The sequence below is a fragment of the Panthera onca genome, chromosome F1, assembly GCF_046562875.1.
Source record: "Panthera onca isolate mPanOnc1 chromosome F1, mPanOnc1 haplotype 2, whole genome shotgun sequence".
In the NCBI taxonomy this organism is placed as follows: Eukaryota; Metazoa; Chordata; class Mammalia; order Carnivora; family Felidae; genus Panthera; species Panthera onca.
In genome coordinates this window covers 34044558-34070785 of record NC_138355.1, presented here as the reverse complement: position 1 = coordinate 34070785, position 26228 = coordinate 34044558, and the positions used below count along the sequence as shown (strand labels likewise).

Genomic DNA, 26228 nt, shown 5'->3' with positions numbered 1-26228 from the left:
TAACCGCTACTTGTTGCTGGCGGGCTTCACCTCCCCCGAACAACACCGCGGACCAAGGCCGACTCCAACTCTGTTTCCCAGCCCCCGAGTTCTCCCACGGCCAAAGTGAGTTCGTGTTAGTGAGAACTACTGAAGAAAGCTGCACTTTCCTGTCCTTGGGACACTTTTAATCGTAATCGGGAGTTTTTAAATTGTAATACGGGCCGACGGAGGGAGGAAAGTTGAATCGGCTGGCCTTCTTTACGGCTTCTGTCTATATTGCACATTAACTGGACAATGCGTGCATTTGAGTGTGTGTGTGTGCGGTTTAACAGCTTTGTGAGATCTTCAAGACTCATTTACGGATCCATTTGTTAATTCATTGATTCATTTGTTGTAGAACTTTAGTAAGCCCTACTGTTTGCTGTATATGCTGGTGAATATGATTCGCTATTAAAGAACTCAGTCAAGCAGAGAAGACAGAACATCTGCTTCCAGCATGGTCAAAAAAAAATGTTCCCCCTGATTACTGCATGTGCATAAAAATTCGAAATTACACAGTGAAAAATGCCCTTAACCACATCCCCCAGAGATAATCACTGATAGTAGATTAAAGTATATTATTACAAATGTTTTTCGATGCCAAGGTAGTATGTGTTGTTGTTTACAGAAATGGGATTAAAATGCTTTGTTTCGTTTTTCACTGTAGCGGTATAACTTGGGGATGTTTCTGTGTTAGTGGTATGTAGAAATCCAACTTACTCGCTACAGTTGTTGGGGTTCCTTATGTTAAAACATTGGCAATAGGAGTTTTGAGCTCAGGTTTGAGTATCATCAACCTGAAACTTCCTGGTAAGTTTCTGACCAGGGAGTTACTACCCAGACTGAGGTTGGATAGAAATGAAAGCCCATTCATTTAAAAGGGGACTAGGTCTTCTTTCCCCCTTGACATCATGTGGAAAACAAAAAGAATCTGAGAAGGGAACTTTTTATATTATTAAGGCAAAGGTCTAGGAAAAGGATATTGAGAAGTAGTAGACTGAGGAATAGTCCCTCCGTTTCTTGCCCCCATTCTGAACTTTGTATCATCCTTACCTACTGCCCCCTTGTATATTTTTCTGATGGTACTCGAAATGACCCTCTCTGACTCTCCTGGGACCTTGCTTAAGTACCTTCTCTGTGCCCTGTGTCCTGAGTGGCAGTACTGCCCAGTGGATAAGAGCTCTGTCTTTGGAGTTAAACTGCCTGAGTTTTAATTCCAGCCCGAGTCCTTACTATCTGTGAGACCTGAGGCAAGCTATTGGGGCTATATTTAGCCCCTATTTTGTAACAGATTTTTTCCTCATTCTCTCAGTATATCTGTCTACTTCCCCTCTCTCTCTCATTCACAAATACTCATTTATTGTTATGTGTCAGACTCTGAAATTCATTCATTGTTACATACTATGCCCTGAGTTTTGTAGGACCTTCTTCTTTCCCTTTCCATGTTGGCGTTCCATTCTAGGCCCCTTTTCTCCTTCTGCCTACTCCTATGGATGATCATAGCCACAACCAGGCCTTCTTCCCCTACTACCTGCAACCTTCCATTCCCTATACTTTACATCCATTCCTATAAAAGCTGTGTGAGTATCTTCACCCGGCAGGTCAGTCTCACAAACATCTCAGACTCAAGTACTCAAAACGGAACTTTTTTCCCAAACCTGCTCTATTACCTACTTTAGGGAGTGGTCCCATTATTTGAAACTAGTCTTCTTAGGCAGAAACTTGAGTCAATCAAAATTCCTCTGTTGTCCACAAGATACAGAAAGTTCTCTTAAAACCTCTTGAATCTGTCCTCTCTATTCCCACTGATTTTGCCTCATCAGTGTATCTTGGATCTGTTCTATGCTTACCATTCCATTTCCACTGGGTCCTGATAACTTCTTGTCTGTACTAAATAACAAGTTTCCTAAATGGTCTCTTAGTTTCTCTCTCTCCAGTTTATGCTCCACATTGCTGCTAACAGTCTTTCTAAAGTGGAAATCTGATTACTCCTCTATTTTTAAATTGTTATCTAAAAGTTTTTATCATAGGTTTAAACTTACTGAAATTTTAAAATAAAAAATTAAAATGTATCTAATAGAATATAAAAACTAGTGATTTGATGATCACATCAATCATTTTTTTAAAATATGAACAAACACTTTAACTGCCATATTTTGCATGTACAGTTGAACCTTGAGCAACATGGGGGTTAGGGTCATCAATGCCACGCAGTCAAGATTCCACCATAACTTTTGACTTCTCCACAGCTTTACTAATAGCCTCCTGTTAACCGGAAGGAAGCCTTACCAATAACATAGTTAACGCACGCTTTCTATGTTATGCGTATTATATACTGTATTTTTACGATTAGTTTAAAACTAGAGAAAAGTTATTATTAAGAAAATCATTAGGAAGAGAAAATTCATTTACAGTACTGTATTTGTCAAAAAAATCCACATGTCAAGGGACTCGCACAGTTTAAACCTGTGTTCAAGGTCAGCTATAGTTGCTTTTTCTCTTGATTTTATTTCCACGGTCTTTCACAGGATTTATCCTAATGTAATTTGATTCTAGGCTTGAAAAGTTATTTTACTGACCACACTGTCAAAATTTTCTGTAATCATAAGGCTCTAAGTGTCAAGAGTTTCTTCTGAATTGTTACAGTTATTAGTATGCAAGTTATCAAAACAATATGGACTATTAATTTTGATAAGTAATTATGAAGCAAAAAGTAAAATTTCATTGGAAGTATATCTTAAAGAGATGGATTGGGCTATTTATGATGCCTTTATTAAAGGAATTATCCTATTATCTCTTAGTTGGAGTCCCATAAGTTTTTATACTTTGGATCAACACAAGTTTTAAGATTGGGACATGGAAATGCCTTTCTTTTGAAAAGTAGAAGAAAGACAGTGATGAAGGGAGAGGAGGGAAGAGCCACAACCTTCTCAGACATTATAGAAATGCACATATATCAAATGATTCACTGAAAACTCTCATATCTTAGATACTTCTTGAAAAATTGGCGTGTAATTCTAGGGGCTTAAATTGTACATCGAGAAAAAACAGGCTTTTCCAAGTGTGTGTTATGGGGGAAAGAATTATACATTCGTATTGGAAACTGCAAAGCACAATAAGGATCCAACAGTTGGTTAAGAGAGCCGTCTACAACTGTTTGTTATAGGGAGTGCAGAAATGTAAGGGTGGATAGGGACAAGTTACCAAGCCCTGTTAGGCCTTTTGTGCATATTAGTCCATAAGCAGTGAGGTAGAGTTTGAAGGAGTCCCTGTGTAATTGCAGAGAATTGCATCTCCAGAGCTTATCCTGTTCAGTTCTGCCTAAATTGTTCAAGACTTGGTCCTCTAGACTCTTTGTGTTGCAATCATTAGATTATTATATTTTTTAATCCCAAACCACAAGTGTACATTTACATGACTTTAGAATACAGGTTTTTGTTTTAAAATTCATCCTGTAGATGTATATTTTACAACATAACTGTTGTATTCTTCCTTTAATGGTCTTTTAATGGCTTATTTACCCTGATACCTGACCTTGAGGTAATATCCCCGGGAATAATGACTAAATCTGGATTGTATTCTTTGCTTCTTTTGTACCGATTCTTTCCGGTTATCTCTAGGAACACCAAAGCTAGATATGTCTGAGGTATGTCAGACTAAGAGGTCTTCTCCAAACAGTATTTTTGATGAAAGTGGAAATTAAAAGTACCCTAAAATGTAAGAGGGTTTATTAATTATTTAGACAGCTCTCAGTAGAATGTAACTTCATTGTCCTCTGGTGCTTAATAAACATTTAGTTCTCAGTTCTCAGTTTAAAATATTTAAATATTTTAAATGTATTGACCCCTATATCTAAATGATAAAACAAATCTTTGAAGATTGCTTACTATTTATTTAGGACCATAGTGCACATTAGATCTCTGACCCAAGTCGAATAAATTCTCTCTGTACCCTGAATTTCTTCCTCTCTCTTGTATATTCAGTGAAAACTTACTCATCTCTCAACTTTGATTTCTAAAGACTCTAAAGACTTCCCTGACCCTACCACTACCCAGGGTTTCGCCGATTGTACTCTAGGGGTAGGTACCTAATGCCTCACATGAAAACTGCTCTAATGTACTTTAAGATACTGTGACTTGTTGCTGTTAACATTTTAGAATCCTAGAATTTCAGCACTGGTAAGGAAAGAGGAAATGGAATTAGAACTTACTTGTGAATATGTTAGTGGCTAGGTGGGCACATTTACCTATATTATTTCTTTTAACTCTTTGACCATTGGGTTATGTACGATATTTCTAGTAATTTAAGAGTTTGCGGTGATGTTGATTTAGAAACTCTGGAAACAATTTTTAATTGAAGAGAAGGGCAGTTTTAATGGTTGCGGTAATCTTTGTGGTTGTGTTTTGTGGTTGTCACCAAAGGGTGGAGGAGAGGTAAGATCTGTTTTAATGTGCAGAGGCCACTTGCCTTTTAAAATCTCCACTGTACAAAGGAGAGTCTCCATTTAAAATGGATTAAGACTCCATTTAAGCCTAAAGCTGTACCTCACCAGAAGTTGAGTGCGCTCTTTCATTTCCACCTTTCTACCTCAGATTCCCTTAGGGAAATATCAGAAACTGTATTCTAGAGGATCCTGGATAGTGAGTGGATCTATATAAAGTATGTAAAGCTTTTAAAAACAGATATGTACCTCTGTGCTTGTTTAAAGTACTGATATGTGATGATATATTGGAATTCTATAAGGAATTGTGTCTTACTTTAGGATGGTCTTCACAGTACCCTCTACAGTCCCTTCTAACTGGTTATCAGTGCAACTGTAATGATGAGCACACTTCTTATGGAGAAACAGGAGTCCCAGTTCCTCCTTTCGGATGTACCTTCTCTTCTGGTAAGAGAATTACTATCTAATCTAGGCTTGCTCAGAAATAATGTTTCACACTTAGAGAAGAAATAATACTGACTGTCCCCCTTTCAAGAAAAAGTAAGTTAGATAGATGGTAGGGTTTTTCTATGTTTTTTTTTTTTTTATGTTTTTTTTTTTTTTTTTATTTTTGAGACAGAAACAGAGCATGAGCAGGGGAGGGGCAGAGAAAGAGGGAGACACAGAATCTGAAGCAGGCTCCAGGCTCTGAGCTGTCAGCACAGAGCTTGACATGGGGCTCGAACTCACCAACCGTGAGATCATGACCTGAGCTGAAGTCGGTCACTTAACGACTGAGCCACCCAGGTGCCCCTAGAATTTTTCTAATAACTGTTCTATGATTTATGAAATAGGCTTTTCTTAATCTCTATGCATAATTATAGATTTCCTCTAAAGCATAGACTATTATAGCATTGTTGGTTTTGTTGTTATTTAATTGATACTGGGAAAGGATTGCAAAGGTTCAGCCATCATGAAAAACTGTTTTGCCCAGTAGGTACACCTTTTGGTCTGATGGAATCTCTCTCTTTCTATAATGCATTGGGGAACGTATGAACAGAAATAGAAGTACTTGTCCCCACGGTTAATGGTTTAAGAGAGGAAAAGTAAAAAGGTATGAAAAGGAAATTTAACTAGTAGACTCAACTTGCTGGTGGCTTGTATCATATGCTTTTCTTCGCCATTGGTTAGTACCACTCTTACTTTGTTTAAGTACTACCCTTCTCTAAATAAGAGACTATCTGAAGATAATTTTGGTGGTTTTGAGTCATTCACTGAATTAGATATTATGGCAAATTTTAAGCAGTCTTTAATTCAAATAACGTCTCTACCATATCAAATGCTATTTGGGTAGAATCCTCTTCCCTCTTTTCAAACAGATTCTTTGTGTTTAACTAGTAGCATTCAGTTAATCTATATTGTATTGTTTTTAGAGCTTTATACTCAGCTTTAAAATTTTTGTGTTACTTTTCATATATTTTATTTTTTATTTCTTATTTAGCTCCCAATATGGAGCATATACTAGCAGTTGCCAATGAAGAAGGCTTCGTTAGGTTATATAACACAGAATCACAAGCCAATCGAAAGAAGTGTGTCAAAGGTAAGTCTAGGTCTAAACTTGTTGTTTTAACATTATTCTGAATTCATAAAGCCTCGTGTAAGGTGTTATTTGGATATATTACCAATTATATTCACTTCTTTTTTTTTTTTTAATTTTTTTTTTTTTTTTAATGTTTATTTCTGAGACAGAGATAGAGCATGAGTGGGGGAGGGGCAGAGAGAGAGGGAGACACCAAATCCAAAGCAGGCTCCAGGCTCTAAGCTGTCAGCACAAAGCCCGACGCGGGGCTCAAACCCACAAACCGTGAGATCATGACCTGAGCTGAAGTCGGTCACTCAACCGACTGAGCCACCCAGGTGCCCCTATTCACTTCTGATTAAGTCTGTTCAGGGACCAGGCCGAAAGTAAATGGTGGACTGCCTTTCTGTCAATATTATTAACTATGGCAATACCTTTACTGAAAGTTTAAAAAACACACACACACATTTTAGGATTAAAAACAGTTCTTCTTTTAAGAAGTTAAATCTTTTACACTTAACGTGGTTGGAGGAAACATCACTTTCAAGTATTTATGTTGCCCAAGCATTTCCCAAGGAAAAGTTCTGCTGACCTTAAGAAGCTAATAGTTTGGAACTAGTTAAGTCAAGTGTGGAGATAAATAAAACAGGCTATAAATGATGTAGACGTACAAGGAAAATGCCACAGTGTCAAAAGGAAAGCTTTCGTGTAGTAAAGATGGCAAGGAAGATTTTTCATGAAGCATAGGATATTTGAGTTGGACTATGGTATTTAAACCAATGGAGGTGGAATAGGACACGCCAGGTGGAGGCAAAAGCATCAGCAGAGCCCTAGAGATAAGAAAGCATAGGCTACAATCAGGGAATAGGGAGTGATCCAGTTTGGTTGGAATAAGATATATGGAGAACAGTGAGAGATAAACCTTGCAACAGAGATAAAGACCAAAGTATGCAGAACCTTGAATGTCAAACTAGTTTAGATTGCATTCAGAGAGCATGATGAAGATTTTTGAACTGGAAATGTTTCAGAAACATTCCATTTTAGAGAGTATAATACTAGTCACCTCATGGAAAGGAATTTGATATCAAATGGTAGTTCTCTATAGTAGTAAAGGGAATGTATAATGTCTGTGTGTACGCAAGTTCTCTTTGGCCCATGGACTGTGGGGTGCTGATGACTGATCTTTTCACAACAGCTTTCAAGAAATTCAGACAGCTATTGATATGGCTACCCCGAACATAGTCTAGACATTTCACATTCACCATTTTCTTTGTTTAGAATGGATGGCTCACTGGAATGCTGTCTTTGATCTGGCCTGGGTTCCTGGTGAACTTAAGCTTGTAAGTGACTTTCATTTTATTGGAATTTGGGTAAACACTGGTAAAGCGTTTCTTTATTAAATTATGATACCTTATTTTTGAAAGGTTACAGCAGCAGGTGATCAAACAGCCAAATTTTGGGATGTAAAAGCTGGTGAGCTGATTGGAACATGCAAAGGTCATCAGTGCAGCCTCAAATCAGTTGCCTTTTCTAAGTTTGAGAAAGGTAGGTTTGTACCTTTCCCCTTTCATGTCCTTAACCTTTATAGTGAGTTAATAAGAAGCTGTGATTGTTTCCTCCCTTTCCCCTGTCAGAGTTGCTACTTTACCTACATAGATGATTGAGAGTCTCATGACTGAAACCCATGAAATAAAGTTGGCTTTTAGTCCCGTTCTTATGGACATTATCTCCAGCTTGTCCCTGTTAAGAATCTTCAGATAATTTTTTTCTATAATCTTGCAGATAAGGTAAATACTTATAAACAGCCACAATACCTCTGTACAACTTCGAGTGTCCTTTAAAATCCAAACCTGTACTGGACACTGGTTAACTCTATTTATAAATTAGATACTTTTTAATTTTAATTAAATGGGGTGTGAAGATAGAGTGGGAAACTTGATAAAATGGGCATGATTCTCTACCTAAAAATTTACTATATAATTACTTTAAATGGCCCAATTCTCTAATATGTTTTCAATTATTTACTCGCAATTGATCTTTCTATATTTATTTTGCTGTTATAATAGAGAAAGAAGATATAAAGAGTGATATAATACAGAACAGTGCTGTAGTAGCTAGGGAAAAACAGGATTGTCTGAATGAGCTCTTCATTTCTGTTCACTTCTTTTCTCCTTCCTCTATTAGTTTCTCACTGAAGTTTTTTTTTTCTTTTTTTTTAACAAAAAGACCAACAAACAATGATCTCAAAGAAGTGGCTGAACTAATCTGATTTTTACCTCAGTGGTAAAGACAAGCATTGCGGTCTCCTTTATCGTTAAGAAATATTCTATTTTTAAAAGGAACATTTTCATTTATTCACATGAGCACTCAGGAAAATCAAACTGAGTTGTTGAGCTGATTTGTACTCAAAAAAATGTCAATTTTAATTGACTGGTTGCTTTTGAGAGCGCAACCTTGAAGAAAAATAAATGGCATAGTTTTTACCTCTAAGTTTTCATTCATACATCTATTGTATAAAGTTAGGTGTTTGTGTTCTGATTTACTACTGTGTCAGAGTTTACTGTGAGTTTATAAAAATAAGAGGAAAATTTACCTTACAAAGTAAATTTATTTAAAGAGTGATAGGAAAGGGAAACACTGTATCTTTTGGTCCCTTCGCTTAATTTCTTTAAAACTCTATACAGTAAGTCTATGCCAATGTGGTCTAGTAGAAAAAAGCACTGTGTTAGAAATTGGGGCTGATGGCTTTTATCATGGCTCCCAGTAGTCTGTAGGTGCTCTAGCATGAATTATCTGGTTGGACACTGCCCCCAAGGCCACATAGTTTGGTTGGTAAACACAGATTAGATTTTAGATCCTTCAGCCAAATGCCTTTGTACAGGGCACACTTTTACAACCATACGTAGAACCCCTGTTGTAATGTGGTTTCTGCCTCTAAACTCTTGGGCGAAGTCATTTTTATTTCCCTGGACTTTCATTTGTTGATATTTTTGTTTTAACAGGCAATTAACTCAGTAGTAGTTAGATGGCAGGCTGTTAGACATACAGAAGGGTCAGACCCCATTTTCAGTTCTTCAACGTAAGCCTTAGTTACCAGCTGCCTTTGGTTTTCCCTTGCATATATGGTTCAGGGGTCAACCAGAGACTTGTGCTAAATTTAATTTTTTTAATGTTTATTTATTTTTAGAGACAGTATGAGCAGAGGAGAGGCACAGAGAGAGGGAGACACAGAATCTGAAGCAGGCTCCAGGCTCTGAGCTGTCAGCACAGAGCCCGACACGGGGCTCGAACTCACAAGCTGTGAGATCATGACCTGAACCGAAGTCGGAGGCTTAACCGACTGAGCCACCCAGGTGCCCTGTGCTTTAAATTTAAACACAGAATTAGAGTTACCCTTTCTCTGGCTCTCTCTGGAGTTCCCCTCTCACTCTGGCAGCTCTTGTTGCCTCAGTCTCCTTTTCCTAGTTCCTATGGCTTGAAAGATGGCAGATATTTTATTGGCATCTTAGCTGCCTGGTACTGCTCGTGCAACTGTGGTCACCTTCAAGGCAAAACTACAAAAAAAACCGTAATTTAGCCCAGGCCAACCATTTCCTTCAGGTGTAAACTCCCCTCCAAAAATTGCATGTTTTTGTTCATTTTCTAAACAGCCCTCAGGTAGTTGGTTTTTATATTTTGTCCAAAATTTATAGCTAATGCAGGTAAAGATTGGTTCGGTAAGGGCTCACTCTTTCACACAGGAAACAGTCTTTTAGGTTTAGTTTTTAAAGAGTAAAACATTACAGATAAATTGAAGTTCCCCTATGTTCCCTTCTCTAATCCCATTGCCCTTTTTTCTAACCTAGAGGCAACCTCTTGTACCATTTTGTGTAGATCTGGTCCATATTTTAATACTGAGACAGTATAGCTTGGAGATTTGGAGAGTGGGTTCTCGATTTATTCTGCTAAGAATATCTTTATAAGTTACTTATCTTCTCTATGCCTTAGTTTTCTTATCAATAAAATGGGGATAGTAATAACCCCCTAAGAGGGTTGATAACAAGGATTGAGATAACTTGTATAAAGCACATGGGTTAGCGTGTAGCACTTAGTAACCTCTCAGTATATTTTGGTTACTGTTTGTTTATCATTATTCTTTCCATAAGCGTACCGTATATAGTGTTTTGTGTGGTTTTAAGAATATTTACACAGAGGGATTGTTCTGTAAAGTGTTTTTTTCAGCATAAACCTTTTGAGTTCTTTGTAATCTTTTCCCTTCACGGCTTTGTTTTCTCTTATTGTTAAGCCATGTATTTTTTTCGATTTTAATCTCCTCTGCCAATTACAGTGTGTAGCATATAATACATGCTCTAGGAAACTTAAATTGAAATGCATGCATTATTGACTGGTTTTGTTAACTTCTTATAAACTATTTCCCCATAGCCGTCTTCTGTACAGGTGGAAGAGATGGCAACATTATGGTCTGGGACACCAGGTGCAACAAAAAAGGTAGCCTAGTTCCATTTTAGTTTTGATAAATGTAGGATCACCCCATACTTACGTTGATTGAGTTAGTGGTTTATATGAAACCACCAGGTTACCACCAGGGGGCACATGTTCACAATCCCCCATTTCTGCTCACTGTACAAATTCTCATTGTGTTGCAAGTATTACCCTCCATATTTACTTCTGTTGTCTTCTGAACTGCAATAATTTACCTAAACTATTGATGGAATTATTAATACATGGGCTCGCTGGGAGATGATCTTTTAGTTTAAAAATTATTTGGCTTTAAAGAATTGGATTAAACATAATTATGCTCACACTGCCCCCATGATACCATTAAGCAGAATGCAATGATCGTATCTCTGCTTGCTTTTTTAAAAATAACTTATTTATTTTTAATAGACTATTTTTCAGAGGGCTTTTAGATACACAGCAAAATGGAGCAGAAAATCCAGAATTTTCTCTGTACTGGTCTACTTCCTATCCTTACAGCCTTTCCCACTGTCAGCATCCCACAGCCGAGCTGTGGACATTTGTCAAAATTGATACACCTGCACTGATACATCATTAGTACCCAGTGTCCCTCTGTACTTTACATTAGGGTTCACTCTCGGTATTGTACATTCTGTTGGCTTTGACAAACATATGATGACATGTATCTATAATTATGGTATCATGCAGACTAGTTTCACAACGCTAAATTTCCCCCGTGTTCTGCCTATTCATCCTGACCCTTGGCAACCACTGATCTTTTACTGGCTCCATAGTTTTGCTTCTTTCAGTATGTCATATAATTGGAATCTTACATTTGTAGCCTTTTGAGATTTGCTTCTCTCACTTAATATGTATTTAAGGTTCCTCTATGTCTATTCGTGGCTTGGTAGCTCATTTCTTTTTACCAGTGAATAATATGCCATTGTCTGGATATACCACAGTTTACTTATACATTCATCTCCTGAAAGACATCTTGATTGCTTCTAAGTTTTGGCAATTAGGAATAAAGCTGCTCTAAATATCCCTACGTTTATTTCTTTTTGATATATTATAATCTCACTGAAAGAAATGTAATGCAGTAGCTCCCGGCTTCTTCTTTCACTTTTAGGAATACAGTTTTGGGATCTTATACATAAATGTTATATTCAGCATGGGAATAAAGTTCTGAAACCTAAATCAGTTTGTTCGGAATATCTTTCAGATGGATTTTATAGGCAAGTGAATCAAATCAGTGGAGCTCACAATACCTTAGACAAGCAAACCCCTTCAAAACCTAAGAAGAAACAGAATTCAAAAGGACTTGCTCCTTCTGTGGTAAGGTTTGATAGCTGTGTACCTGTGTGCATCTTAACAGGATAGAATCTCATTTTACAGAACTTCTTGGGCATAAAATAGGAGCTATAGATTAAATGAATGAGAATCTTCATTTCCTCTTGGTATCAGTGGTTTATTGCTTAATACTCAATACCTACAGTACTACAGTAGTAGTTCTCAAACTGTAGGGTGCAACACAGTCACCTGGAAGTATAGTAAAAAGTCATCTTCCTGAGCCTCATCCCTAGAGACCTCCATACGTACACGTATCTAGAGTATAATGTAATTCATTAGAAAAGGGGGGATGGTTTGAAGAAGCATATTAAGTACCTTGATAGAGTTTTCTTTAGGAGGAGGGAATCCCTGTTGTTTTCATAACTACAGGAAATATGTAGGTTTTTAATATTTTTTTAAACATTTGGCAAAATATTAAAACATTGAGACATTTAAGTAGAATATAGTATCTCTGAAAATTTGTAGTCAAAGCTTAAACAATGCCCATAATATACCTTTTCTCTTTCAAAAAAAAAAAAAATCGCCATTTTTTTGGTGGGTCTTAATTGTGTTTATTTTGCTAATATTCCTGGTCTGTAGGATTCAAATTAATATGTTAGAGAAATGTGTTTACTAATTAAAATTGTAAACCATGAATAGGACACAGGCATGAGAAGAAACTGACAGGGTTAACGTGATTTTTGGAGGCCAGATGAAGTTAAAATTAATATCATTTTAGACAGTCAGATTCTGAGCCAAGGAAATTTGTTAATGACAATTAGGAGGTAAAACTCTACTGAGCTCCTTTTAATTTTTCAGAGCGTGTAGTCATTTTTTATCCATAATTCTTTAGACACTCCTATATGATAGTTTAGGTAGACGGTGACATTTTACAGATGAAACAGGCACAGGGAAGTTAAATGAGTTTTCTAAGAATACACAGCTTATTAGTAGGGCTGATTTTAAGTAGAACCAGTTTGTTTCTTGAGTACAAGGCAAAGTCAACACTACATACTATAACTTAATGATGTTTAGGTCATTTTCACACAAAATTACTTCTTGGTCAGGATAAATATCTGATTTAGGATTATTGGAAAGGGAAAATTTAGTCTAACTTAGAGTTTGGGTGAGGGGGAAGCCATCATTTTAGCATCTTGGTTTCTTTGTGGTAAAGATTATGATACCCAAAATAGGACTTTCTGCCATTCTTTTTCTGCCTCTGGTGCTGTTAGGATTTCCAGCAGAGTGTTACTGTGGTCCTCTTTCAAGATGAGAATACATTAGTCTCGGCGGGAGCTGTGGATGGGTAAGAGCCTTGCTTCTTTTGATGAGATCTTTTTCATAAACATAGGGAAGTCACCTAGTCCCGTTAAAATTGAATGTGTGTGCTTTTAACTTTCGACGTAGTGAATATCCAGCTGAGAACTACAGATGACACTGAAAAATACCTAGTTAGGACTTTTGCTCAAAAAATTAAATGAGGTAATGTATCACACTGAGCACATTACCTAGCACACGGGAGCATTGTTGGCTGCTATTGCTGTTGTAGAGAAGCTGGATGGGTAGCTCACTTGTCCGTGTGGTAGAATTTAAGCAGTGGGTCTTATTTTGAGGAGTAAGATTTCTGTTATTTTGGATTTTATCTTCTCAGGTTTAGTAATAACCCTAAAAGAAGAAATCTGATTCTGGGTATATAATGGGCATTTCAAGGAGTAATAAGGCCTAATGACTTTCACATACCTACCATCCGTGATTGGTCTGAATGTTTGGTTTTCAAATAAGTTTGTGGTGGGGCGCCTGGGTGGCTCAGTCGGTTAAGCATCCGACTTCGGCTCAGGTCATCATCTCACGGTCCGTGAGTTTGAGCCCCACGTCGGGCTCTCTGCTGACAGCTCAGAGCCTGGAGCCTGTTTCAGATTCTGTGTCTCCCTCTCTCTCTGGCCCTCCCCTGTTCATGCTCTCTCTCTGTCTCAAAAATAAATAAGTATTTAAAAAAAAAAAAAATAATAAGTTTGTGGTACTTCTTGATTGGTCGCTTTGTTAGAATAAAAATTCTTTGAATGTTTTTTTAAGCACCCTTCTTTGCCCTCTTATTTGCTCATTGTATCTCTGAAGACATCCCTACCTTCGAAACTAATTTAGGATGATGGCTTAATGAACTAGGATTTCTGTTGTCTCTTCTGGACACCAAAACTTGTCTGTGGACCAAATTCTCAGGCACAAATGAAGGATTATCTGAAGGTTATTAGTAATGCTTCTGAATGGCTGTGAAAGCTTGCTCTGTTTCCAAGGATACTGCCCTTTTATACCAAACTTGGGTTTTTTTCAGGTTGCCTATAAACTAGATGTTGAGGATTAAGACAATTATACCAGTAAGTGAAATGAAGAAATACTTCATTTCACGGGAAAATTTATTTAGATTACTTAAGGATTTATACAGAGAGATAACCATAGGGACAGGGCTTAGTCCTTATGATGTTAGAGGTTACATGCAGAGTGTTAATGGCTTAGGAAGCATTTATTTTGTTTTGTTTCTGAAAACAATGAAACAATGACCATCGGAACCCAACCTTCATCTTCCTTTTCTGCTCCCTTAAAGTAAACTCAAGGTAACCCATCACTGGGTCAGATCACATCTGTTTCCGTTCTGCTTAAGTTGTTAGCCTGACATTGGAAATAACAGTATGAGATAGTTCAATCTGTTTCCCGGTGAGATATCCTCATTACACCTGATTGATGAGCCAGAGGAGTCAGATTAAAAGTCATTTCACATTCAACGTAGTTGAAACTGGTTGGAGTTGGGTGGCTACAAAATAACTTTCTTTACCTTGGTTTTTAGGGTAATCAAAATATGGGATTTACGGAAGAATTATACTGCTTATCGACAGGAACCCATAGCATCCAAGTCTTTTCTGTACCCAGGTAGCAGCACTCGAAAACTAGGTAAGCCTTTTTATAGCCTGTAGGACTTTTTTTAGATGTGCGAGTTTTTGTTAAAATTTTAAAAATAAATATCAAGCTAGTTTTCAGCAACACAGACTTAAAGCTAACATGTCATTGTATCTTTTTGAAATTAGAAAGATAAACACTCTGAAGAATATTTTTGGTTTATATATATTTGGGGGAGGACAAATTCTGATAATCTTGTGAAGTGTTCTTTTTGCCTCCACATTTTCACTTCTGTTCTACTCACTGTCATCAGGACATGCTAACTAAAGTTTCCTTTTTCTAGGATACTCAAGTCTGATTTTGGATTCCACGGGCTCTACTTTATTTGCTAACTGCACAGATGACAACATCTACATGTTCAATATGACTGGATTAAAGACTTCTCCAGGTAAGATCTTAGCAACTTCAAATCTCCTACCCAAAAACTAATATGGAAGTGTTTGTTAATGATAATTTAATATTGGCCTTTTTTCTAAACCAAATCTATGAAGACGTATGAGGACTTTGAGGTCTTTGATTAGTTCTAGTGATGTTTTGATAGATACATTTCCCTGTGGTAATTGCACAAGTAAACAGAATCCTGCTCTCTATGGTGATTTAATTTTATGTTAACGGTGAGTCTTTCCTGAAATTATGTCCCTTTGACTATATTTAGATTTATCTCAATTTTCGTGATACAGAAAGCTGTTCTGCTTAGCTTTTGTCTTGTTTGGGGGTTGTTTGTTAAAATTAGGGGGCTGAAGTTTTTAAGCCCCTAAATAGTTTTTATCTACTCAGCCTCCTTAAATATCTCTAGTTTTCCCCAACCTCGCCTTCTTTTTGTCTTCAAGAAAATTAAAATTGGAATTTGGTGTTCAAAGTTGATACATGACATTTTTTAAAAAGTGAAAATTTCTTAGACATCATCGAAAAGGGTTATTTGGGTTATATAATTTTAAGAATATTATCAATTACTTAGGCAAGCTACATATTCGTAACCTGGTTCTTGCTCAGGTCAGAAACAGACTTTGAATTCTATAACCAATCCCCAAAGTTACCTAGTTCCCATTAAAGTAAGATGTGTTGATAAATAAGGAACCTTAAAATAGTATAGAATTTAGCTGGGCTCTTACAGAAGTTTCCAAAGACTGCCCCAAGCCATTATTAGGAGTTTGAATTCTATGACAGCTTCACAGTTGGTATTTCTAACACCCTGGGTTGGTTCTGGTGTTTGTCTAAACAAGAACAAGATTATTTGGAAAGGGGAAGCGGTATATAACTTCTTTTCCTATTTTCCTGAGTAAAGCCAGAACTTGGATAGCTTTTAATTTAAATAGCCATATAAAATAGACCTTTTAAAATCTTTCTCCAAAAAATAAAAATATAATCCCAATTGTGTTATCAAATATACAAGAGCTCCTTTTTTTAAAAAAATTTTTTAATGTTAATTTTTGAGAGAGAGAGAGAGAGAGAGAGAGCGAGCGTGAGTGGGGGAGGGGGAGCGAGAGTTGGAGACACAGAATCTGAAGCAGGCTCTAGGCTCCAAGCTGTTAGCACAGAGCCTGACGTGGGGCTCGAACTCACAAGCCGTGAGATCATGACCTGAGCTGAAGTTGGACGCTCAACCAGCTAAGCCACCCAACGCCCCACAAGAGCTCTTTTTGTGTCATTTTTTTTATGGTGTGGCCCTAAAGGGGGGCTTGAGTTTAGTTTGTCCCTCTGTCATCGAACAAATATGCCCAATGCTACTTTACTAATAATTTAGTGACCTTTTTCCTGTGCTCCTAAAATAGTATTAGATAGATAGATAGGTAGATAGATAACGTTCCTTAGAAATTGAGTGACAGATGTGTGTGTGACATCTGGTAATTGCTTATCTTTTTCAAAACTTCAGAGGGTCCTGGGGCCCCTGGGTGGCTCAGTCGGTTGGGCGACTGACTTCGGCTCAGGTCGTGATCTCACGGTTTGTGGGTTCGAGCCCCGCATCTGGCTCTGTGCTGACAGCTCAGAGCCTGGAGCCTGCTTCCAATTCTGTGTCTCCCTCTCTCTGTACCTCCCCTGCTCATGCTCTGTCTCTCTCTGACTCTCAAAAAATAAATAAATGTTAATAAAAAAATTTTTTAATTAAAAATACTTCAGAGGGTCCTGGGCTTAATATTTCATTTCCCATGCTTTTAATTCACAATATTTTATTATACTAAGTGATGTTCATAAGGATGACTCTGAACTACTTCAGTAAAGCATTTTCAGAGCCCAAATTATTAATTTAAATTAAGCTAATCAAAGCCAATACAGGTTTAAGGATTTTTCAAAAGGTTTGAAGCGTTTACAGTGTACATTATTAGACCAGCAGAGGGCAGTAAACACTTACTGGTTTAGTGAGAAATTTGGTCTGTAGTTTTCCATTCATAGTTCGAGTTGAAAAAAATAAATATAGTTTTGGAGTTGGATTCAGAACAAAGGAGGCTATTTATTTTGTGAGGATTTATCCATCATAATAGGTGAAAAGAAAATTATATCTGAATTGATTCACATTCTACTTCCACATTGAGAGTGTTGCAGTGGAAACTATTTAATATGTAGGCTTTTTCTTGAAAAGCAAAAACTACAAGATCTTTTTCCAGTTTTATTCTGGTAAAAGGAAGAGGTTTCTATGACCACTTAAGGAAAGCTATTAAGTCCCTTAATAATTCCTATTTCCTTTCTGTTAGAAGATTGGAGTGAATTTTTTTTCCTGTTTATATGTATCCTTAAATTCTCCAGTAAGTGAGATTATTTTTCTTATATTTCCTATTAGTGTTCTCATACCAGAGGCCTCAGGTTTTGGTCTGAGGGTAGAAGAAACTGTCAAGCACATTGTGCTAGATTAGATTACTTGCCCTTTTACCACAGGTAGTAAGAAGTCTAAACCTGAAGGCTAAAACTAACCTAGTTGGAGTATCTTACGTGTGAACATATAGTTTACCCCACTAGCTTTTTCTTTCCAGCCTTTTTAAAGTGTGGAATTAAAAAGACTCCTACAAAAAAATTAAGATAGATTCCTACATCCCAAATGACCTGTCCCTAAATCTTAACTCTTTCCACTGATTACTGCTTATTCATGCAACAAATGTTTGAAAATCTACTCTGTTCAAAGCACTGTGAGGTCTAGTGAGGAAAGAATAAAATAGGAAATTTGTCCTTGAGATTTGAAGTCTTAGAGGAAGAAGGACCAATGTATTATACAATGGAAAAGCCCTTCCTCAGGGTGGGGAAAGAGGGGTCTAATAAAGGCATTTAACTAAAAGAGTGGAAACTGGTTCCATTCTTCTTAGGAATGTTTTTCATCACTTTCTCTTCTATAGCCAGCTCTATACCAAGTATTTGGGCTTAGGTCATGAGAGTGCGTCTAATATAAAACCTCTCTCTGAGACTTCCTTTACTTTTGTGACAATGTCCAATTCCTTTTAATTTAGTGAAAATAGCTTGACTATCTGTTTCAATATTCAATAGTCAATACACTAATAAAACTTGTTAGAACATTTATACTGTCTGCATTTATTTGAATACTGGAAATAATAAGAACCAAGTAATTTTATTTTTTCCCCCTCTGGCAGTGGCTATCTTCAATGGACATCAAAACTCTACCTTCTATGTTAAATCCAGTCTTAGTCCAGATGACCAGTTTTTAGTCAGTGGCTCAAGTGATGAAGCTGCCTACATCTGGAAGGTAAGTTGCCAAACTTCCCTCACAAATGTGAGACTAAAGTGTTCTTACAAATATTTTTTCTAAGATGAGCAAGTTGAATGCAAACATGTACTGTTAACTTTCTTTACATCAGATGTTCAATACAAGTTGCTTCTTGCTTCTTAACATAGCCAAACCTCTCTCTGTCAGAATATAACACACTTTCATGGCCAGAGCTGCTCAGAAATGACAATCCATGTCCTCCAGGAGTTTCACAGATTATCAGGAAATTGAGAATTCAGAAGACCGGAGAGAGTCTTAACTACTTTGTCTTACTTCCTGGAAAAACACGTTGGACTGCCTTTCTGCCTTGATCATGAGATCAAGCCCCATGTCAGGCTCTGCGCTGAGCGTGGAGCTTCCTTGGGATTCTCTTTCTCCCTCTCTCTCTGCCTCTCCCCTGCTTGCACACACACTCTCTCTCAAAATAAATAAATAAAAATTTTTTAGAAATATCTTCAAAATACAGTGTTTTAATCCCCAGGATCCTATACTCAAATTAACCATAGAGCCTTACACAAAACACTCAAAAATATTTGTATGGCAATTGTATCCTTTACTCTTTCATAAGTGTTCAATCTTAAGAACAGAATAGAAGATTAGAATAGAATAGATGCTTTATCAAGTTTATATATATATATACATTTTAAGTTTATTATTTTGAGAGAGAGAGAGTGCGGGGGAGGGACAGAGAGAGAGGGAAAGAGAGAATCCAAATCCCAAGCAGGCGCTGCACTACAGTCAGCACAGAGCCCAAAGCGGGGCTCAAACTCACGAACCGTGAGATTCACGCCCTGAGCTAAAATCAAGAGTCAGACGCTTAACCAGCTGAGCTGTCCAGGTGCTTCTCACTTTTGTATATATTTAATAGCATTATTTAATTTTTTTATTTTACTGATTTCCCATTTCACAAGTTTATAATATTTTTTTACTTTTTTTTTTTTTTTTTTTTTTTAACGTTTATTTGTTTTTGAGAGACTGAGAGAGCATGAGCAGGGGAGGGGCAGAGAGAGAGGGAGACGCAGAATCCGAGGCAGGCTCCAGGCTCTGAGCTGTCAGCACACAGCCTGACACAGGGCTCTACCTCATGAATTGTGAGATCATGACCTGGGCTGAGGTCGGACACTTAACTGACTGAGCCACCCAGGTGCCCCAATATTTTTTTACTTTTTAAATAACAATGATACCTAAGTGACTACTATAAGCTAAGAAATTTAAAGCTGCTGGGGTCATCTGGGTGGCTCAGTCCATTAAGCGCCTGACTTCAGCTCCAGTCATGATCTTGTGGTTCGTGAGTTCAAGCCCCAAGTTGGCTCTGTGCTGACAGCGTAGAGCCTGCTTCGGATCTCCTCTCTCTCTCTCTCTCTCTCTCTCTCTCTCTCTCTCTCTGTGTCTCTAAAAAATAAACATTAAAAAATATATTAAAAAGAAATTTAAAGCTTTCCATTTGACATTAGTGGAGAAAACTGAAATACTACACAAGTAGCACTTGCTGACCACTGAAAAGTAGCTCTTGTGGGACTAATTAATTATAGAAGTGTCTGGGAGTTCAGAGAAATAAGAGTAATGTGGCATTGTTTTCCTAGGGCTAGAAATTATCTTCTAGGTTGCCCTGTAATATCATAAATGTCCCTGACATTGGTGAATTAAATGATCAGAATTCACACATTTTGGATCTTAGAGTCATAATGTCTCAAACTTCATAGACCCAGATTCAATGTTATCAAATCCCTTCTTAGGAGGCAATTACATCATTCGTAAGTCCTGCCAACCTATAGGAAGTCGTATCTTTAATGTTGGCTTAGGACAGGGTAGAATCTGTCAGGTATGAAGGATAATTCTTCAGCTTAATTTCATCTGGTCCTGGGGGACACACTAAAAAATGATTTCTCTGAATACCTAGAAGTACAAAAATGCAACACTACCTTAAGAGTTTTTAGTCACAATATCCTAGATGGTCACATGGTGGAGACGTTGTTCTATCCAAGTTGCTTTTGTGTTGTACTTGCCTCTTTTCCTACAAGCACGTTTCTTTTTTTTATTTATTGTATTTTTATTTTTTTTTAATGTTTATTTATTTTTGAGAGACAGAGCATGAGCAGGGGAGGCGGGGAGAGAGAGAGGGAAACACAGAATCTGAAGCAGGCTCCAGGCTCTGAGCTGTCAGCACAGAGCCCAAAGCAGGGTTGAACTCACAAGCTGTGAGATCATGACCTAAGCCAAAGTTGGATGCTTAACCGACCAAGCCCCCCAGGCACCCCTACTTATTGTATTTTTAAATGAAAATTTGCTTGTAAAATATATGCTTGAGACCCTGATTCATAAGAGTTTTTACTTAGTTTCTTGTCTATAAAATTTTCTGATACAAGTTTTAAACTTTGATGATATAGGTTAGCAACACTAATGCTTTCTTCTAATATTTTAAGTTTTGAGTTTCAAATTTGGTCTTAATGCTTATTTTTCTTTTTGTTTTCCCTTTCTCCTTCTCTCACTATCTTATCTCCATTCCTTTTTCTATTTGACTTCCAACTTAGCAGAAAGATTTTATTCCTACCAAAGTCTGTATCTTTTTAAGTTTTTTAATTCCTTAAAAGAAAAGTACACATACAAAAAAGCATAATAAAAGATTATGCAAAAAATACTTAATGCACTGATCATTACTAAAAATCTTTTAAAATAAGTTTTTTATTACATATATGTAATTATGCATATAATTGTATATTATACATGGGTGTATGTGTTTACAGATATATTTTATTGTCAATTCTATTTCCTTTAGTACACAAACTGTTTTGTTTCGTTTCAGGGAATAAGGGTGGAGGTATAGTTTCTTTAGAGACATGCAGTAAAGATACTTGACTGTTGTTAGTAACCCATTTTCAGATGTCTACTCAGTGGCTATCACATACATGGGTGACCCTTTCTAAATTCCTAGGCAGGGTCACATGTCAGTGCTGAATGATGTGGTTCAGACATGATGTTCTCCTGCCTGTCCACACATAACTCAATGTGCAGGCTCTGATATTTGAGATCCTGGCAAGCTTACTGCTCCTAAAATTGAATTTGCCTAGTGATGTGGCTCAGTTTCTCTTTTCCATGATTAAAAAATAAGATGGGGGTGTAGTTTAAAACCATTCCATGCAAGCTGAGTATCCAGGCTGTTAGGTTATCTTATAGCTCTGCTGTGTTTCCAGCAGTCAGAATTCCTTCAAGTGTTGGGATTTTTTCTATGGTAAAAAGCCCATGAGCACAAGAAAACAGTGAAATAAAGGAGTTCAAGATCTTAAGACAGAAGAGAATAGCCTTCTAATCTTTACCACTGCTCAGCAAAGGGGAGATATAATATATAGTTAGGCTCTCTGATACTGAGGCCCAAGACTTCAAAAATACAGTTAATATATTTTTTTCTTTTTAATTTCTTATCCCTCACCTCCTTTTCCTGGTTCATTTCTGTTATGGCCGCTGAATAGTATTGAAGTGGTTATAAATAAACTCATTTGGCACAGTCAGTTCTACCGCTGACTGGCGAAACATTGAGCCTGACACTTTAGGAAGTGTAAATGATCTCATGGCAGAAATAAAGGTGAGATTTGGTTTCTCACTGGGCATAGTAAGGAGATTTTGGGGGGAAAGGTGCTCATCTTTTTTACATGTTTAAGGATACAAAATGTTTATTACATGCATAGCTTAGAGCCAGTTCTTTCTACCTGTTGCGTTTATAGTTCCAGGAGTTTTACCACGGGGACTCTTCATGCCTTGAAGCAAAGTCTGTATAACAGCTAGAATATGTAAGAGAGGGCAGTTTTCCATGGTTTGACCCTCTCCAGGATGCACAGGTGTAAATGTCTCTTGGACTTAGTTTCCTCTTCCTACTTAAAAATAGAGAGAGGCTTTTAAAAAAATGAAATCATGTAAAGGCAGTAATGTTTTATAAAAATGAAGTGACCATAAATAAAAACTTACTTGAATAAAAAGGAAGGATTTAAAAACAACTTGAGCTTCACCAGAGGACATTTTATCTCCTTCGAGTAGTCAGCAAGGGTACTATACCACGCTAGTATAGTCCTAAACTGTGAAAGCGCTTGTAACTACCATTCAGATAAACTTGCTGGACAGTACCTCTCATTTCAGCCTACCTCATGTCCTTCTCTCCAATTTTTTTTTTGTTGAGATAGAATTCATAGGATATAAGGTTCATCATTTTAGTTATTTGTCAATGTACAGTTCAGGGATTTTGAGTATAATCACAATATCGTGCAACCACCATCACTATTCATTCCCAGATGTTTTCATTACTCCAAAACGAAACACTGTACCTTTTAATAAGAGTCGCTCTCTGTTCTTCCCTGCCTTCGGCCTCTGGCAAGCACTAACCTCTCTTCTGTCTATGGTTTTGCCTCTTCTGGACATATCCTACACATAGAGTCACACAGTGTTTTCAAGATTCATCATGTTGTTGCAGGTATCAGTACTCCATTCCTTTTTATGGCTGAGTATTCACTGTATGTATTGACCACATTTTACTTATGCATTTATTAGTTGGTAGATATTTGAATTCTTTCACTTTTTTGGCTTTATGAATAAAGCACCTATGAGCGTTCATGTACAAGTGTTTGAACATACATTTTCAGCTCTTCTGTGTGTATATCTAAGAATATAAGTGCTGGGTCATCTAGTAATTAATTCTATGTTTAACTTTTTGAGGAACCTTCTCCCCCCACGTTTGAAGCTATGTAAAGTGCCTGGCTCAACAAATGCTGACTTTTATTGTCATTATTATTCCTATCTTACCAGTTTGTAAAAAGTTTTTCCAAGGGATCTTTTGTTTTTTCTCTTAGATCCTATAGGTAAATGCAAAAATGTACATGGATTCTATTGGCGGATATTTGTTTGTTTTTTAATTTATTTTAATCCTTTGTATACACGTTTAGGTTTCCTTAGGTATTATAATGCCTAGGAAATTGAAGAAGAGCCAGTATCATGAAATGACAAGCTAGAGGCCATAAGCAGAGTAAACCAATGCAGTAGAGTAATGTGTTCCTACCAGGGAGGGTCAAAAGAACATTAGGGTTTTCTCTCCCTTTTAATTTGCTGCTACCCATCCTGCTTGGGCCTTGGGTGAAGAGAAACTTAATGGGCTGGGGCCATCCCAAAGAGAGAAGGGTGGAGAATTTCTGTGACTCCTGAAATGAAAGTCTTTTCTAAAATATGCTACCTTGTGAGAGAATGAGTTATTGCTCTCTGTGCCATTGTAGGAGGCAGAAAGTGAGATCCTTTTTGTTAATACTCAGGAAAAAGCTTTTTCTGTGAAACTCTAATTAACCCAGCAAGGCAAATTAGACTCTGTTCTTTCTCTTCTTTTGCTTTTTGAATCATTACCTGTGCCATTTAACCCAAGAGAGGAGTAGTAATGATTGAGTTGGAGAACCTTATGAATCAGTGTGTTGAATATCTTCACTACAATTGAAGGAAATCTATTAAGTTTACTTAGTCATTCTTGCAAATATTCTTTCCAGAGTCGCCTCCACTTTCTTCATACAGATGAACAATGATTCAGAGCCTTGGGAAAATGAAAAGGGAATAATTTCTCTTTTTCAAACACATGTGCTAATAATAGTTAAATGAGTTTGTGCCATATTGTGCTGATTAATTCCCATGGCCTCTGAAAGCGATTGACAGCTCTCGAATGAATCAACTGTCAAACGCAGATCACTAATGGCATCCAGCGAGGGGGGGATTCTGATCCTTAGTCATGTGTGTTGTACTGCATAATATGACCCTTGATTCATTAAAACATAGCAGAACTTAACGAAAATTCAAGAGTTCTTTAATCAAATTAACCAAAATGAAATTGTAAAAGATTCTTTTTTTCCAAAAAGGATACCAAAGTGCCATGTAAAAGTATATGGTTTGTAGTCCTTCAAAATGCAGGGATGACTTTGGTAAAAATCAGTGAGTCTTTTGGATGAAAGACTGTCCTCTTGTCGCAGGAGAACTGGTAGTATGTCTGAGATGCCTTCAGGGTTTAGTTAATGCAGTATTCCCAGAAGTCACTGATTAGAGAAGATCTGAAAATGCCTAGGCTATGTAAAAACAGGGCTCCCTTGAAGTGCACACTACCTAGCAGCTGAACCCCATCCTTGCAGAAAGTTACCAGCTAAGAAGTGAGGAAAAATGTCATTCTTGAATTTTAGTCAAAATATATATAGATAGTTAGGTAGTCCTGTCCTGGTATCTGAGTTCATATCTGTTTTCTCAGATCGGTGGCAGAAATATTTTGCCCATTGGAACTCTTTTCTGAGCTATAACTAGGCATACTTAAGAGACGTTTGGTAACAAAGCTATCTAAGGCACAAATATGGAGAGATTCAAAGGCTCTATCTGGGAGACCTAGCACTGCTCTGCTGACTTGTTTTTTTCTTTTTTTGATGGTGTAATAGGTCTCCACACCCTGGCATCCTCCTACGGTACTCCAGGGTCACTCTCAAGAGGTCACATCTGTGTGCTGGTGTCCATCAGACTTCACAAAGGTTTGTAAATAAATCTCTGTAGTTGATTTAAAAAGTGGATCACAGATTTGTAGATTTTCCCAAGGTTATTTTGAGTGTTATACAGACTTCAATGTTTAAATAGAGATCGAAAGAACTAGAGGCCATCCAGGATCTATGTCAGCATTAATCATACACATTCTACTTTTCTCTACCAGTAGAGAAACTTACACTAAAGAATAAGAATGGATTTCTTGATTCCTTGGAAGTCATTGTTTTCCTAAACATAGAATTAAGTTTTTAACGTCATTAAATTTTATCCGAAACTCTAAAGTAAAAAGAAAATTTTAAGGTGAAAAAACTAGTTTTATTAACTATCTACATATTATCAATGTGACATATTAAAGGTAACATCTCGACTGTTCTTCACAATCCAATTTAGTGTTCACATGCCTAAACAATGCTTGCTGTGAAGTCTTCATGTGCTAGGTTATCTATAGCAAAACTACATAAGTAGCTCTAAAATGTTTTAGACATTTCTCACTTAAAAAAAAAAAAAATTAACAGTAATACTTAAAAACAAAATCCTGAAATGTGGAAAGACCAGAAACATAATCATAATCTTTATGTATATGTAGGGCTTTCATACAATAGCAGCCCAAGTTCCAGTCACTCTCCTGGCCTGTACTTCCCCTGGTCTTTGGGTTATTGGGATTTACAAGAAATATCACTTCTGTGGAGATCTCCCCTTTCACGTATGAAGTTTTGAGGTTTTGTTCCCATCTGTTTTTTATCTTCCAGAAACTTTTTATGGTCTGCTCTACTCAAGGCATCTCTGCTAGCTTTCCAGTACTGCTGTGGATTTCTTTTTATTTCTGTATCCCTATATAACCATTTCTGTGGTCAGCCTCGTGATAGGCCTTTTTTTTTTTTTAACTTAATCGTTTTAATCACCAGTAATTATATCCCAATGACATTTTCCTTCTGAGATTCCATGTAACTTCCAGTGAAATATCTGCTTTTAACATAGTTTCTATTTTGTAGAATTGGGATAGTTTTTTAATTTTTCAGTTATTTATGTCATCTTTTTTCAACCACCATATATTGTCCTCATGTATATGCACAGGAAAGACTCCTAGGAAATGACAGGGCTGTTTACCTATACTCATCTAGTGACAACCCTTTTAAAAGTTTTTTTTAAATAATTTTGCTCCTAGGGGCACCTGGGTGGCTCAGTCGGTTAAGTGTCCGAGTGTCCGACTTTGGCTCAGGTCATGA

The 26228-nt window shown here is 37.0% G+C and overlaps 1 protein-coding gene across 6 annotated transcripts in view; it reads left to right on the top strand.

Moving 5' to 3' along the window:
• The window catches only part of DTL (denticleless E3 ubiquitin protein ligase adapter), a 48865-nt gene that overhangs the window by 223 nt on the left and 22414 nt on the right, over positions 1 to 26228 (top strand). For 4 of the 6 annotated variants that reach the window (XR_009613528.3, XM_060643893.3, XM_060643892.3 and 1 more), the window contains exons 2-12: positions 4784 to 4909; positions 5943 to 6041; positions 7299 to 7360; positions 7445 to 7565; positions 10443 to 10508; positions 11701 to 11813; positions 13040 to 13113; positions 14647 to 14750; positions 15040 to 15144; positions 18332 to 18444; positions 24903 to 24992. Coding sequence is in view for 5 of the 6 variants with exons in the window: in XM_060643893.3 (XP_060499876.1) it covers positions 4784 to 4909; positions 5943 to 6041; positions 7299 to 7360; positions 7445 to 7565; positions 10443 to 10508; positions 11701 to 11813; positions 13040 to 13113; positions 14647 to 14750; positions 15040 to 15144; positions 18332 to 18444; positions 24903 to 24992 (1073 nt within the window). In the remaining variant the exon portion in view is untranslated. Of the gene's footprint in view, positions 1 to 3; positions 106 to 4783; positions 4910 to 5942; positions 6042 to 7298; positions 7361 to 7444; positions 7566 to 10442; positions 10509 to 11700; positions 11814 to 13039; positions 13114 to 14646; positions 14751 to 15039; positions 15145 to 18331; positions 18445 to 24902; positions 24993 to 26228 lie in introns of those variants that run through there. The other 2 variants (XM_060643895.3, XM_060643894.3) reach the window with 2 other exon arrangements.